This window comes from Trachurus trachurus, assembly GCF_905171665.1.
Source record: "Trachurus trachurus genome assembly, chromosome: 19".
Classification (NCBI taxonomy): Eukaryota; Metazoa; Chordata; class Actinopteri; order Carangiformes; family Carangidae; genus Trachurus; species Trachurus trachurus.
Genome location: NC_139913.1, coordinates 21,706,845 through 21,723,821, shown reverse-complemented (window position 1 = coordinate 21,723,821; position 16,977 = coordinate 21,706,845). Strand labels below are relative to the sequence as shown.

The 16,977-nt window shown below is 43.1% G+C and overlaps 1 protein-coding gene across 1 annotated transcript in view; it reads left to right on the top strand.

The window, feature by feature from the left end:
• LOC311002886 (myosin phosphatase Rho interacting protein) overlaps positions 1 to 16,977 on the top strand; it is a 49,507-nt gene that overhangs the window by 11,956 nt on the left and 20,574 nt on the right. Inside the window, exons 4-7 of the mRNA XM_083994455.1 lie at positions 10,750 to 10,901; positions 12,576 to 12,660; positions 15,316 to 15,369; positions 16,416 to 16,641. Of these exons, the coding sequence (XP_083850581.1) occupies positions 10,750 to 10,901; positions 12,576 to 12,660; positions 15,316 to 15,369; positions 16,416 to 16,641 (517 nt within the window). The remainder of the gene's footprint in view (positions 1 to 10,749; positions 10,902 to 12,575; positions 12,661 to 15,315; positions 15,370 to 16,415; positions 16,642 to 16,977) is intronic.

The window sequence follows — 16,977 nt, the reverse complement described above, 5'->3', positions numbered from 1 at the left end:
TGGTCTATTATTATAATGTGTTCACTGCTGCATGAGGCTGTGGACAGGATCATTTAACACAGGGCACTAGGTCTATCAGCACCTTCAGTAAAATAGTACTATATTGCTCATAGTAAAGGCATAATGGTTTCTTGAAAGGTATCAGTTTTCTACTAATGTGGGGTCCCAGCTGATGGTGAACTTGTTCTGCCTTTCAAATTTCTCTGAGTGAATATGATTGCCATGTGGGGGTTGAGCTGAATTCTTGATGGCGGTCCACAGTTGCGCCGTGGTGAAAAGGCCGTAAAAAGGCCCTTTCTCTTTTTTTTTCAGGCTGTCTTTTTACCATCCTTCTCTTTGTGCCCTCCTTCATTTTCTTGTTCTTTTTAATGATTTCCAGCCATTCATTATCCAGAGAAAGGCTGGCTCCAGGAGGCTTTGGCTGAACCAGTGTCCACTCTCACTTGCATGGCCCTCACTTTTTACTTTCCCATTACTCAGTCCGATTCACTTTCCCCTTCCCTTTTACCTCCTCACTTTCTCTCACTCTGCCACTCTCGTATCTCTGTCTTTCATTGCGGCTCTCTCTGGCCAATAAATCATTTGTGTTGGAGAGAGCAGCCAGCGGTATTGTGTAACTTCTCTCCCCCCAAACCCCCCCTTGTCTATAAAGCCAAACACGGCCTGACAGACTGCTCACTCAGTTTGTTCTGAACACTAGACCAGGACACTGACAAAAGGTTTCATTTAAAGCATCAGGACTCTGCTGTAGCTCTGTGTGATTTTTTTTTTTTAGGTTTGCGGGGACGGGTGGCAGCGTTGATTAGTTACATCACTGCAGTAAGACGTCTCACTTGGACGGAGGCCAGTTGTAGCCTGGCCCAAGACCGGGTGTCTGTTAGGCTCCTGCCTTGTGATGGGCTGCAGGAGCCACAGCTGCAGTCGAATGTCTTTCAGAGCCGCGACAGGTGCAGGTGTATTGGGTGACCTTCAACCTTTCACCTCAAGCTTGGCGACCTGCCAGTCCAACACCTGTTGAGGTCACGGTTCTGCAGCCGAGATATTTTTAGTATTTCAGCGAGAGTACTGCCTTTTGAAATGGATCTAATTATTTCACGTAAAGAAATATATTGTTGATATGTGATGATATGACGCAGTCGCAGCTCTTGTTAACATTTCTGGGTAGGTCTCGCTTGTAAAATCCACACCAGCTGTAACGTCAGTATGTTGCTTGTTGGTGATTGTTTTGGTTGAGCCACTTGCCCTTTAATAACCCTCTCCAGCTTCATCAGGAACGGGCCCAAAATTCCCATTTCCAGCAGCCGTGCACTGGCCTACCTCCAGCTTCAGCACCTAATCAGCTTAGTAGTCCTCCTCTGTGCTTTTTCAGCTTTAAAGGAAAGCAGCGAAACGTCCCCTCTACCTAAATAAAATACTGCTCTTTTAAAAAATAAACTCCTGAATGAAAACAAAATAAAAAAACAGACTTCTGGAATGTAATGAAGTGGAAAACAAAGCGCTGCAATAAAATATCCATTACTCATAATCTCATCATTGAACACAGCAATGATGAAGTGGGCAGGATGTCAGGCAGTCTTTGCAGATACCATCAAACAAAAAGAAAAAAGCCATTTGACAGGCTGTCAGATGGCTTTGAGCTGTTATTCCACACAGCAACAGTGTTGTGTTCAACAAATGCTAACACATGTTTGACAAGCAGATTATGTTGAATATTACGATCCAGAATACATGCAAGTGATGGTTTATGTCCTACAGTTTTCCACAGACATACTGCAACCAACTTGGTGTTTACCTTGACCAAATATATGTAGAACTGGTCCTTAAATTCTAGTGTACCAGTGAGTAGTCATAAAATCTTATCAAACACAAATGAAACAACACCATGAATACATGTTTTAACCTTAATTTTGTTGATGAAAAAACAGATAATATCTAGAAAAGTCTTTGTTTAGTGTTTGTGTTACTTAAAACAGCATATTATACCTTCAAGATGTATAGTTTTTTTTTTCTGTTAAAAAAAAGCATGCTCAACCAACTTAGGAATCATAAAAGAGTTTTATTTGGGTGCAAGTATTGTATTGGTCTTGGTTTTAAAATTTTAATGTTGACCACTCCTTGTGCACATCAAGATAATAAAAGATCTTGGTGCAGAGGTTTTGCTTCCTGTTGAATCTGCTGATCTCGCTCTTTTGAACAGCTGACGACCAGCAGACGTCGGCCTGTTGGACGCCACTTTTCAATCCTATGGAAAACAACAGTTAGCTTCAAAACTCAAATATTAGCCGACGTCCCAAAGGAACATTTTCCTACCCCTCCCCCATTTTCCCTTCCCTTTCTGCCTGATGGGCTAATTTGCGTTGACTTAGCGAGGCTTTGGCAGATTTGCAGTCATTATCAAAGAAGTGTTTGAAGCCTGACTGCAGGCCTTATGTAATTTCTTTACAAAGTGCGGACAGAGTGAGAGAAACAAGCTTCTTGTTAATTGTGTGGTGGGAGTGAATGATATTTATGTGCCTCTTGTCTGACTGGACTAGTTTTCATGGGGACCCTGTGACTTTACAATAGCAGCTTATAATGGGTGCCTGTTCACCTTGGCCTACTTTCCAAAGTGCTGTGTCAGAGCACTGTATGGGACGCTGCAGTAATCCAGACACTGCTGTTGTGGGCCAGCTTGTGATCTTAGACCAACTGTTTTTTTTGTTGTTGGTTTTTTTTGGTAGTTTGAAACAGAAAGAGCTGCCACTTTCCTGCTCTACAAGTCAGTGAGAGAACATTAGCATAGGAGAAACAATACTGGTTTATCATGGTGTTGCAAGAGTAGCAGTTGCAATTGACCTATGGCTAAGCCCCGCCCCCTCCACTCACTCAGACAAACAGTCAGCATTCGGTGACAGTTGCTATGGCAACAGCTGTCACCGTAGAGACATTTCACAGGAGGCAATTGATGATTTTTGGAGACAGAAGGATTAAATATCATCTTGAATAAGTCACCAAAACTTCACTTAGCTTTACTGCTATGGCTGTCGGTTGCCGCGAAACGCCGATAGCGACGGGCTAATTTCTCTTAGCCTGTCTATGGAGTTTTACATTATACGTTAGCATTAAGCTAGTGGACTTTTGCTTAGTTGTGATACTGGCTAACATCTAAACATCTCTCACAATATGTTGCCTCAAATACGTTGTTGACTTAACTTAGAACAGATGTAGACATCCTTGTTAATTTTTATCCACGTTTAGTTTGTTGTGGTCTACTGCATAACTTTATCCAGAGCAGACACTTCTCTCGGTTGAGATGCAGCTTGGGAAAAGGTAAAAAAAATCCCCCCCGTGGCCCAGCCTCTCGGGATACCTAGTGTCAGAGTTGCGTGTACCCCATGCACACCGTTTGACCATTTTAAACTTAAAATGTCAAGAAAAAACATATAAAAACGAATGAAAACGGACTAACTGCAGTGCATTTCAATGGACGTGGAAGCAGAGAATGTCCGAGTGTATGGGCTTGCTATGCGCACTGTGATTGGCTCATCGCGTTTGGGGGCGTGGCTTAGCCATAGGTCAATTCGTTTTTTTGGTGCATGCTTTTAATGGCGAGCTGTATTTAAAGGTGTACAGAAAAGAAAATTGAATTTGAGCCCACTCTGGATCATAAAATTAATGTAATAACTCATCTTTCAGACGATGTAGGTCAAACTTTGTGCAAAATTCTATTTTTGAGTAAATCCGGGATGAAAGTGTGTATTTTTTTTTTCGCATTGGATAATGCAGGCGCACGGATTATACGTCAGCCTGTACACGATTCACCAGCCACTGATATTGGATCCGTCATCCGTCATTCAAACGTCTGAGACAACACACACACACGGAGCTCGGGCTCGCCCCAAGCTTTGAATATCCCGCCCGCTCGATAACGACCAATCAAATTCGTTTTCCTCACTCGGGTAAACTCGTGTTGCAGCTCGTGACAACTCGGCGCGACAAACAGGACAAACGGCCATTTCTGTACACCTTTAAGGGCTATTTGTGGTGTCAGCGCGACATGCAGTTGTGCTGTGAATGCCAAGCCACCTAAGGATTCAGATAAGCCATACCTCCCTAAGCCATACCTCCCTATCTCCAAAGTCCACTATCCTGCCCAAGGGAGTGATAGCTCTGCCCTCATATTTAGTTTGTCACCTCACTTCACACTCTTATCTTAGGTGACTTTGATGTTTCCCATGTCACCTTATTAAGGTGATAGTTACTCAGGAGGAGATATCAACAGATACGCTCGCCTCACTCTGCACCGGCACCGACTGTCTGGAGTGTAAAGACCGAAGTGATAAGCAGAGCAAGTCGACATGACAGAGATTTCATTCAACACAGAGAAGAGTGAAGAAAATAAGAAGTGGAAGAAAGAAGCCTACACGTTTGTCCACAGTTCAATTACTGCGTGTACTCGATATTAATAGGCATTGACAAGTGTGCAGGGAAGAAAGAAGCAGCTTTGATGAATATTAGAGGGAGTCGGAGTGCCAAGAAAGAAAAAAAAAAAGTTCCCAGCCTGGGAAAACCACACACACTCACAATAACTCTGCTGAGACGGTGTGAGTCTGAACACACACAGCCAGTGCAACATGACACAACTCGACCGTAGCACCTGTTTCTGCAGCCGGCCCATCTACTCAGTCACCACCCAGACAGACCCACTGATTTCTCATAGTCTCTTTTCTCACAATTCATTATGATGTCATTGTTATTACAGACGTTACATAAAGGCCACTTTGCAAGCCTGTCAATAACAACGCTGTATGTATCAGACGGATAAAATGATTTGCTGTCATGTAGTTTGTTACCTGCACACATGGATTTAATAAGTGCGGCCTGCAACAGCCAGAAGTCTGTAAGGCAGCATACGACTGATCAATCAATTGATCCTGTCCTCCATCTGAGAAGAATCCTGCCATCCTAAGCAGAGAAAATGATCTTCATCCTCCAACTCTCCCTCCTCTTCCTCCTCCTCTGCATTTGTCGGCTGCCTGCCTCCTAACGCAGCATTTAACCACCCACATCCTCTCCCTCTTCTCCATAAGAAGAGCACTGCTGCTACCACCCACAGTTCTGCTCTCTGAAATACCTCATACAAATATGTGTGAAATGTGTTTTTTTTTCTCTTTCCTCGTCATTTTTAAAAAACAATTTTGTGTTAATACGGCGATCCAGCTTACTGTATCTTTCACTGTAGTTTTGTAGCTGTGTAACTAACCGGGCTAAGAGCAGATGCCTATACTTTGTATGCATACCAGTGAGGTGAGGTGTATTTGAAAATGCCTGCAGGACTGTACTTGGCCCTGAAACAGAGATGTCAGATATCCACCACATGGCTTAGTCAGATTTTTATAGAGCTATATGTTTGTCTAAAGTACAGGCAGGGGTTAAGGATGGTATTATAGCTAAGGCTAAAGTAAATAACATATGTGATTGCACTGGCTCGAAGCTGTTTTGATATTGGGGTTAAACTACAGGTGCGTGAGGACGCTAGGACAGTGATGATTGTAATCTTGGGCACGACCAATCTGTCATGGCCTGATTGCTACGTATATCTGTGTTTATATGATTATTGTGGACTTCAGAGGGACAGACAGAGAGAAAGACTGTGTGTTTGATATTCCCCCGTACCAAAACTAGAGGTGACTCCATCCGTCTGGCACCTGAGGATATTTCCCCGCAGCTGGTTGTTGGCATAACTCACTGGTATCAAAAAAATGTGTTTACCTCTGTTGTCCTAAGTTGCTATGGAAAGATTTATTGCATAATTGTTGTTATCGGGAATGAGCAGAGGATGTTGGACCCTGAGAAGACCTGAGTCGAGGCCACGTTCGTGAGTCAGGGTGAAGCGGTGCCAGTTCATCAGTTTTCCTTTGGGCTCCAGTGTCTTTAATGACCTGGATCCACGGTGAAGAACCTGGAGACGATGCTCAGAGATCCTGCTGGTACATGCCTAAAAGAAAAGTCATGTAAGTTAGCGAGTGAAGTCATGGCATGCGAGTTTGTCACCACACAAGTTGGCAGACAAACTGGCACCTAATACAAGAACCAGATGTTTCTAATCAACCTACAGGTGTTCCTAACTAACTTGGCCGATGGGAATTGTTTTCAGTGTCTTCACACTTGTAGAAAATGAGCAAGAAATTAAATGTAGTTAAAAAGATGTTGCAATACAGTATATTACTCAGTCGCATTTGTTAAATACCATTTCATTCCCTCACGCGCCTCATAAGTGAGTCAGTTCAACTGCACTCTTGCTTTCCATGACTAGAAATAAGTCTTGTCAAACCCAAAAATGTTGATGGCAGAGGAAGAGAATTTGCTTCACAACCAAAAATGAAAGTAGACCATCAACCAGCTGCCAAAAGAAGCAAATATTTCTCCCACTGTGTCATAAGGGAGAATGGGATGTTTTGCTAAGCTGCGGAGTGGCCAAGAGTGAAGGAAGCCAAGGGCGCAAAGGCATGCATGCATGCACGGAGCTTACTAATTACCATTTTCTAAACAGAGAGTTGGTTCCTAATGAGCACTGTTGTAATGCTACACAACATCTGGACCGAGATCACAAGGCATATGAATACTATATGCTGTACTACGCAGGGAGAGAAAGACCTAAACTATGCAGAGTTCATACTGTAGCTACATAGTAATGCAGTGTTGGATTTGAAAGGGACCTTTTATTTGAAAGCATCTTGGCCATGATGTTGTGAATGGTCTTCATCACTTCTGGTCTCCTAACTGGGAGCACTGGGAAATAGAGTCCCCACATAACACTCCTTTTGCTCATTTTCAATTTCAAATAACTCAAAGAAATGTCATTTGGTATTAACCTATTTACCTTATTTAGATATGTGAGACCTGAATGTAAAAAAAAAACAAACAACAAAAAACATAATGGAACAATTCATGAACAGCATTAAAGGGATAGTTCACCCAAAATTGAAATTTCACCCATTATTTACTCACCCTCATGTGGACTAAGGGCTGGGAGAAGTTTCAGAGTTATCCGTGGCTTCTCTGAGTTACAGGGGGTCTCGGCGTAGCAGTGCATGTCCATATAACGGTTGCAAATGGATACCAACTGTCTTCGTAACAAAAAGACACACCAAAAAACATCCAAATACCTCCATGCTGCTCGTAAACATAGACTTATTTAATTTCGCATTTCGGGGCTTCAATACAAGATGGACATTACATACGAGCAGCATGGAGGTATTTGGATGTTTTTTGGTGTGTCTTTTTGTTACGAAGACAGTTGGTATCCATTTGCAACCGTTATATGGACATGCACTGCTACGCCAAGACCCCCTGTAACTCAGAGAAGCCACGGAGGACTCTGAAACTTCTCCCAGCCCTTAGTCGACATGAGGGTGAGTAGATAATGAGAAATTTCAATTTGGGTGAACTATCCCTTTAAATAACAAACAAAACATTGCAAAATGTAAATTGATTTAAAGGTTTAGCTTGCACAAATATTACAATGACAAATATACATAATATGAATAAATATTGGCACTGATGCAAAATGTGTCCGTCCTCCAAAATGCTCCAGTCATCACAGACTGCTTTGTAGAAATCAAATGATTTTCAGATTTGTCCGGTCTCCCCTTGAGACTGGGTGCTCAATGACTCCCATCGAGACAGCATTCATACTATTGTCTGAACAACTTCAGAGACAAGAATAAGTTTATGCTGGCTTCATAATTTCCATGCTCCGATCACAAAAGGACACTTGTTTGGGCCTCTTGTCTCTCAGTCATTTCCTTGTTGAGGGTTAAGGGGAGGAGTGGCTCTGCGGACTGTGGCGGCTGACAATCCCACATTGTGTAGAACTGGTGCTGCTTCACAAAGGGCCCATTGTGGAGAGTGGCGGCCCGCGGAGAAGGGGACTGGGTCTGGGGCTAGGTGACAGAGAGGTGTGGGTTCGAGGGGGCCTGGGTCTGGGGGGCTTGAGCAGCAGCGGATGGCAGGCCCAGAGGAGAGGGGGCGTGTACTGTACTGGCGCTCAGCTGACAGCGGCGGCGGGTTCAGGGAGGGTGCGCACGTGTGAAGGGAGTCCCGTGCTGCTCGCCACACACGGCTCCAGCGCAAAAAAAAACAACAACCATATACTGTACTGTACTCCCACACAGTCGCCACCTACTTCATATAAGCACTCAAATCTCTCTCAGAGGTGAGCAGCTTTATGGAAATAGGTTTTTAATCAGAGCTGCTGTCAGTCTGATTTATTTTTTCGTGTCCTAGAGAATCTGATGCTGTGATTATAAAACTGGGGGCTTAAGCTGCTTGTACAACTGTTCCCAGAATTTGAAATATTTTTGCTGTTTATCCTCTTCTGACTCCAGCTCAAGGACAAACCCACATGTGTGGTGTACTCTCCATTTGTTTACACAGACAGATGGCCGTACAGTCCAAAGTCACAGTCCAAAACAACCCCCTCCTTTTTTTTTTTTTTTCCTGCTGCCCCACTGGCCCCCTCGAGCACCAGTTGGAGACTTCCTTCCTTCCCTTTCTGTCTCCAAATCACCTTCCTCTCTGCGTGTCTGAGAGTGACAGGGCTCTCAGGTCAAGCTGACGGCGGTCTCTCTGTCCAGTCTGAAGCAGACCCAGGCCCTCGCCCCAGCTGTCCCAGGGTCTGTTTGTCCGTCTTGTCTGTCAAGCCCGGCTGTTGCCCTGGCCTCTCACCTCGCCGTCAAGAGCCCTTGGGTGATTGACCATTTTAAAGCCACAGGGATAAGACGCTGGACCAAAACATAATGGCCAACTTGAATCCCTGCCTCCGTGGCACTCGGTAGTACCGTAGTATGAGAGAAGTCGTCATCCCAGCTGTCGTTCCAAGCTGTCTCAGATGTTCACGTCTTTGCTTTCTCGCTCTTAGCCGAGTTAGGCAAACCTTGTTCCGTCATGTTGTGCCAAACTTTGCCACTCCTGCTCTCCTTTTACAATATAAACACTGGTAAGAGAGTTGAGAATGAAAGTGACATTTCACAGTGAGGAAGTAAACACGGCCTCTCATCTTCCCTCAGGGTGGGATTACCACAAACTGTTAACTATTGACTTCTCTGTCCACATCAGAGGCCAATCCATAGGCTGAAATTGCAGTCGCTGACAGGCTGTAGTTATGTTGCATAAATTGAGTCCTTGAGTTAGATTTATTTGGTCACTCTGCTAACTTGAACGTGATACCTTTTAATTTAGTCTCCAGCTCGATCTCCTAATATATTCCGATTCGCTCAGGGCTGTAATTTATTATCTGTGGCTAACTGATACTTATAGCCTGGAACCACAGTGGTTTCTTTCATGTCTATAATTCTGCCTGTATGTTTAGTGCGGCGAAGGTACAGTAGGACCCAAAGGTTGTTCAAACAGGTTTCCATGCCCAGTGTGGTCAGTAACACAGAGTTCATTTACCTCACTTACCTGAACAAATCCAAGTCCCTCAGTCAACATAAGACTACCAAAGCTTCTTGTTGGGAGTCGTTTGGAGGTCAAACCAAGCAAAAGTCTGTTTTCTAAACTTGTTATTGCAAAGTGCGTTCAAATATTTGCCTTGTGTGTGTACAGTACTCTCTTTCGAGGAATGCATCTGCACAGTGTTTTACTAATTAACGGACCAGAAAAAGCGTCATTTTACAAACACTCCGACTACCACAACAGGTTCACTCCAAAGTAACGCAACGCAAAGAGCTATAAATAGATTATCTTATCTGTTTCCATGTAGAGCCAGAATGCCCCCATTGATTGTCAATGAGCCGTGCCTACATACAAAGCTATTGTGTGCTTATATAAACCAGCATGTCCGACCTTAAGTCACTGTACACAAAGCAGTATTATTCTTGAAGTCCTGTGGTATAAGGTTATTTACGGCTGACAGATGGCGTCCATGTCGGTGTGTGCATAGTTGAGTTTCTACCTCACAGCTAGGCGGCATCAGACAGATTAAACTCCACGCCGCGCGGTGAACCCATGAGCTTGCAGGGTGTATAAATGGAGCAGACAGTCCTTTTCACAGGTCGGTTCAGGCTCTTTCTTCTGGCACAATATACTGTATATAATGGCTGTGTAGATCGGGGCTGAACAACTGACATTGTGATATACACTGGCTGTTTTCACACTGGAATGAATGCAATGTGTTTTAAAATTTGAACCAAAGCAGTTTAGTTGATTTGATGAATATTTTCAATTGGTGCGATTTTTTAAAATGTCAGTTTTAATGTCAGCTAGTGTCAATTTTAATCTCCCTGCAAATGTAAACCTGCTTTTTAATCCACTTCAATAAAATGCATCATTATTACTGTGATGATTATAGACTTTAGTCGGAATTGAGTGGCAGCTATTAACTAAGTACAATAGTGTTAGTGTGCTGAGCCCATCACAATTTGCGAATAAAAACCCAATGTCACTTCCTGAATTCACCCTAAACTCTAGCTACTGAACTGCTGAGGTAAAAAGCTGCATATGATTCAATTAAAGCAATGATCGTCTGTTAAGTGCTGTAGTACACATCTAAAGAAAACAAAAATATCGCAGTGAGCGCTGGCGAGAACATTTGCCCGTTCCCAGACTGTTGTATCAGTGTGTGGTGCTTCAAACTTGGCAGGGAAGTTGCTGCCGGGGTGGACTGTGTGAGAAGAGAGAAAAGACCATGTGGAGGGATAAGTGGGCACGTCTGTTCACTTCCCAACTTAACACTTTTCTCTGTGCATCTCTGTTTGCGTCCCACAGCCCAGCACCCTACCCCAGGGCACCATCAATATGAACCAGTGCTCCGACGTCATCGATGGAGAGTCGAGGACGGGCCAGAAGAACTCTCTGTGCATCCTGACCTCTGAGAAGGAGCACTTCATACGGGCCGAATGTAAAGAAATCATCAACGGGTAAGGGAGGATGAGCAGCAGGAATGTGATGTGTTTATAAAAGGGATTACACATGGACAGTTTAACATCATATCTTAACATATGTGATGTAAAATAACAGTGATAAGGTTTGTATAGCTCTCTGTTTTGGACTGAAGTGATGGGGATGACAGAGACACAGACAAGGGGAGAATACTTGTGCGCAACTGCTATGGCAGCCAAATCTGCTCTGCCCCCTGCTGTCTGCTTCAGGCAGTGCGTTTCAGAGAGTTGTAATCCACACTGCAGTGACAGTGCACATTCTTGAACTGTTCCTTCTTCCCTGCCCCTCGAGCCTTCCTCCTGCGCTCACAAACCCTCGCATGCCTAGACACAGATCACAACACAGGACCTGTAAGCCTCAGAATGTCGTTTTTCTTTCGCCCTTCTTCTCCTTTTTCCTGCTGCGTTTCTGCACTGCTCTCCCTCCCTGGCCCAAGCATACATATTATGGCTATTCTTAGGGAGCTGTGACTCACAGCACCCACTCTCCCATTATGCTACCTGCTCCATCACTGTACACCTCCCACTCTCCTATCATCTGTCTCCCATGTGTTGGTTCTAGGGCCATTATTGCAGTAGTTGTCACTAACTGACAGCGCAATAACATCCAGGATTTTAAACAATATACAGTACTGTATATGCATCTGTATTGTTCCTGGTTATTTTAAACTCTTTACAAATGTCTTCTGACTCATGGTGCCACAGCATTAAGGCTGAGCTCGTTCCATTAGAACTGCGTCACATTTCTGTATCTCTGACACCAAAGACTCTTTACTAAGTGGGTGGAGTAAAACATATCTGATAATACATGACTGTTCTGTCCGACAGCCACCGACTTGATTATTCAAACCATAAAAAGGATTGGATATTGGTTTATATTTTGCAGTTACATGATCAGACTCTTTTAATTAGAACTGAGATGACTACATGTGAGTTTAGTCATAGTGTGTCACCATCATCCTTATTTTTGGTCAGCACACTGAAACCAGACACTGGCCTCTTGTGAGTTGAAAGTAAAGGAGCAGTTTGGTTGAGGTTGGTTTGGTTTAGGCAACAAAAACAGTCTTTTATTCTAGTTTTAGACTAAGATAAACAACAAGCATTTTAGTCAAATCATGTTACCATGTGGGTTAGTTAAATAATGTGGCTACAGTAGGGTATTTTTCCTGCAGAAAAGCTAAAAGTGAGTCTTCTGAATCTGTGCTGTGTAAAACATAATGTATCCCTTAAAGCACAATGTTTAATTAAATCCACTTTAACATGGCTACTGATTAAATAATGAATTGTTCTTCTGTTGTTTCTAATACCTGTCGTTAATCTTCACAAAGCATATCATCATCATCATCATCATCATCATCAAAGTATATATTGTTAAGGAAAATGAAATCTAACCCATCCCAGAGTCTTGTGTTGTCTCTTAGTGGAATAAACAGTGATGTAAGACTATCTGCCACAGAGTAGAGAGAAACACAGATTCAGCTTTTTGTTTTAGGCCATACACAGCCAGGGTAGCCGTAGTAATTACAATTGTTTATTTTTTTGCGGACTGGAACTTCGGCCTCGGTCCTGCATTGATCTGTCAGTGGTGCAGGGTTTGTTTAGTCTGCATTTAGCATCCCAAGAACAATATTTTGACTGTTTCTCCATTTGTAGGTGGCAGGAGGCTCTGACTGTGTACCCCAGGACCAACAAGCAGAACCAGAAGAAAAAACGCAAGGTTGATCCACCCACTCACCAGGTAACGCTCCTATTCACACCGTCTATGCTGAAGTGCTTTTATCCCACTCACACTGAACAGTAAGCAACAGATCAAGATCATGTTATAAAGGGTGATGGTTGGACAGGCTCTTGAATGCTGCATCGTTGTAGCAAACTTGCACCAGAGGACTAACAAGTAGGAGATGATGCTGTAGATGAGGCTGTATGTTGAGATTACAGTACATGTATTTGGTTGAGGTGATCAAATATAATTGGTCAAATTGGTACCAGATGACATTTTGATGCGATGATCTTGCCGAGTATCTGGGCTCATTTGACATCATACACATAATAATGAATGAATCATTTCCAAATGCCAGATAATGAGCCATTTTTTGGCTCCCAGTATGATTTCATTGTCACACTCTGTGGGCGGATGTGACTTTATCATCAGTGGTAGCGATGAACGTCACAAAAGATCCACATGTGGCAACTGCTACAACAAAGAAAGAATAATATGCATGTGTGTGAGGACGACATGTGCCGTCTAGGTATGCAGTATGGATTCACTTCACTCCACTTAAACATCACCAGCTGTTTTCCCGTCAGTTGTGTTGATGTATTGTTTCGCTGTCTGTACTGTAACATGCTCAACAGATTTTGCAATTCATATTTGCATTCTTGAGTCACAGGATGTGGCAGTCTTGACGGATGAATAGACGGCATGCCACGTACTCATCTAAATTAATTTCAGTGATCATAAAAGAATCACGGTAGTAAGATTTGGTTGTATTATATTATGGGTGTGGTGAATTATAAGTTTACATATTGTCAGGTATTTTTCCAGAGGATTTAACAGTGTAGCTGTGGTGTTACAGATGCAGGACAGGCTGTCATCTTTATATGTAGTATTACCATGGCAGCAAACGTTAATGAGCTGAGCAAAATATGAATTAATAGTAATGGTATGAATTGACACACTTAGAGTTAGAGACATCAGATTTAAGGCTTTCGACACTGTTGTGGGCGAAAAACAGCCATAAACCCTAAACTGAAGCATTGTATCACTGACCATGATATCACCTTTGTGCTCTATGTGAGAGTATAATGAGGAATGGGACATTACTAAGTGAAATCACGTCATCTGAAATGGGATGTAAAATGATGCAACCAAAGATCATACCCTCATTGAAGAGTTTCTTTGTCCCCACTTCAGACATTATCCCTGTCCCCAGTGACATAGCGTATTGACCACTCCTCCCATTCACCACTAGCTAGCTAGAGAATTACAGCAATGAGAGAAATGGACGACGTTATAGTCACACAAAGCTGATCATTTAAACACAGTCAGATTCAGTTGAGCACAGTCTTTCAAGACACTCAGGTGACATCTGTCTGACATACAGAGCCCTGGAGAAAATACAAAGGCATGTTGCATAATATACTGCTGTCAGAAGTCTTCCTAATAGGTAGAAATACAAGTACATGTATGTAAAGCTTTATTACCATTATAATGGTTTTAATGACAAGGTAGAACATAGGCCTATCATATAATATTGTAGCAGACCACCCACCATGGAATGCAGTATCCCCCTTTCTCCACCTCTTTTTGATAAGAGGCCAAAGTTGTGGTGAATCCACACAAAAATTCTCTCTGAGTCTGAAGTTCATTGTCTGGTTCCTCTAATGACGGCGCCCTGAATCAGCCTGTGACCTTAGCTGAGCTCACACAAACACACTCATTTGCAGAGGAACAGTGGTGACACAGCAGTGACCTTGACTTTGACCCTCGTGACCCCTATGACTAATGCATGGTTTTCTTTGTTGTTGTGGTCACCAGCCATACTTCTCTGTGTAGATCAGCTTCCCTTTTACATACTGTCTTCATTGTCTCTGCGTCTCCTTTCATCTTCTGTCTTTACATCTGTGCTAAGCTGCTGCACATTGACTGCAGACAGCACAGTGACACACAGAGGGCAAGGTCGAGCTGAGCACTGCTCTGTGAATTAGCTCTTCATTATTTCTAGAAGTTACTGAAATCTACTTTGAACAACAACCTCAGAGGAGAAACAAGTAGCTACAGATCTAGAGTTCATCTTGTTTGTCGTTGGCTTCGTCTGAGATGATTCTTGAAATAACTGCTGACTCTTACTCATCATTTTCATGTGGGCTGTCCAGTTATTGTTAGTTAAGAATGTGATAAAGATCTTTTTTTCCCCCTATAGTTAAATGAGTCAAAGCTCAAATTTTCCACACTGCACATTTAGACCTCTCCTCCCATTTGTGTTGAAGTTACTGGATCCATATGCTCAGGGATGGTTGTAAATACTTGAGCGTAGTAACTTGTTTGCCTTCTGGGTGGCTCCAGTTCACTGAAGCACCTCACCTTGAATACAAAGAAATCTGCATGACAGGAAACCATGATAACTTTCTGTGTCTCACACTGTTGCTGAAAGAGTCTGGAATGAATTTGTCCTTTCAGGTTCTTGTGTTGGCTCTTTAACAAACACTTAACTCCATGTAATAGTGCTATATATCTTGAATTTGGCCCAGGAGAGAACACAACTAGACATCATAGTTCAAATAATACAGAAACTGTCAAACCACTAAGATGGTTTTTTTTGGTCTATCTGTATTTAATATTATCCGCATTACATAGCAAGCATTAACATCAAAGGCTTTTTGTGATTGGCAGGGTGGACTAACTCCAAGCCGGTGTTTTTCCACTGAAGACATGAATGGACACCCAGTGAGTTCAGCTCAGCCAAACTTTTTTTTTTTTTTTTTTATCCTGCTTCACCCTCAGTGGCTTGAAACCTCAGCCCTAATAAACTGTATTTATTCCCATCCCAATCGATCCAGGTGACGGGTGAATAAGAAGGCTTTTGCTTCTCTCTGATCCTGACAGTGATTCTTAGCACAACATGCATGTTTGTGGTGGTTGAAGTACATGTAGGCTGGCTGTAGAGTTGTTGAAGGGTCGCTTTGCTTGTGGAAATCTTTCTCTGCTCTCCGGTCTGCTGATTACTCAGACTTTCCTATATGAAGATCAAACTTTGACCACAGCAGCATCAAATGTTTAATTTGACTTGTACTGTACAATAATCAGGTGGAAATGATCCATATAATTTTTATCCTAGAAAATCTATCCAATATATTCCACCTCTACAGAATGCCCTTGTTCTGGTTTTTGTTCTCTGTACAGGTGTGTTTGTCCTGAATGAACTCTTTGTTCTTTGTCAAAGCTGTCCATCTTTTTCTCCTTCCCACGCATCCTCCTCCTCCTCCTCCTCCTCCTCTCTTCCCAGGATTTGTCATTTTACCACTGATGAAAGAAATGTTCTTTTGCTTTGCCACTTTGATGTCGGGTTCACCTGACACCGACGCATAAAAATCAAAAACGGCAAACAAACACACAGAGCAGTAGTGTGAAATCATGTGCCACTCTACACCAAGTGTCTGCTCGTTACCTCTCCAAACAACAGAGATCAGTGTGCTGCGCAGGAGGTTGATTTCACTGAATGGCACCGTTTCAAACAAAGAGGGAGCAGCTGGTGGGGTGACAGGCACATGATTTAACACTGCTGCTGTGGAGAGTAGGTATGTAATGAAGTGGAAATAAAAAATGTATTGAATTCTTTGAGTTATACTTTTCAGTGTTTAATTAATTTCTCTTACATCTATTTCCCTATCGTGTCCCTTTTTTTGTAGTCTCCGTGTGACCTTACCTCCCATTTTGTCCTCTCCTCTTCTTATCCCCTCCTTCCTACCCAAACCCAAACCCCTACCCCCCAGGAGCCCGGCCCTGCCAAGGTGACGGTGACCAGCAGCAGCAGCGGAGGCAGCATACCATGCCTGCCCAGCAGCATCGCCAGCGCCGAGCGCGTCCCGATGAGCCGTGCCACCCTGTGGCAGGAGGAGAGCCGCTGGAGCAGAGCCACCATCCCCTGCAGCCGCAGTGCCTCCTGTCTCAGCCAGCTGAGCCAGAGCCAACCGGATTCCAGTGTCACCACTCAAGACGGTGAGGACTGTGGAAAAGCATGTGAATTCTTTTGTTTCACTGCTTAGTAGGAAAACCGGTGTTTTTCTTTGAAGTTGTCACGATCACTCCATCTATTTTGATCAATCACCAGATGTGAACTTTAGGGTTATGTACTGAATAATACTATCAACACTTTTTGGGTGTTATATCCAGCCATATCCAGTGATGGGAATAACAGCGTTATAAAATAATGGCAGTAATGAGTGATCCCCGTTTCCCCCGTTACAACACTGTTACCGTTACTGACAATAAAATGCACTGTTACACAGGGACATTTAGATGTTTTTATATGTTCATTGATGTGCACTGTCCCAC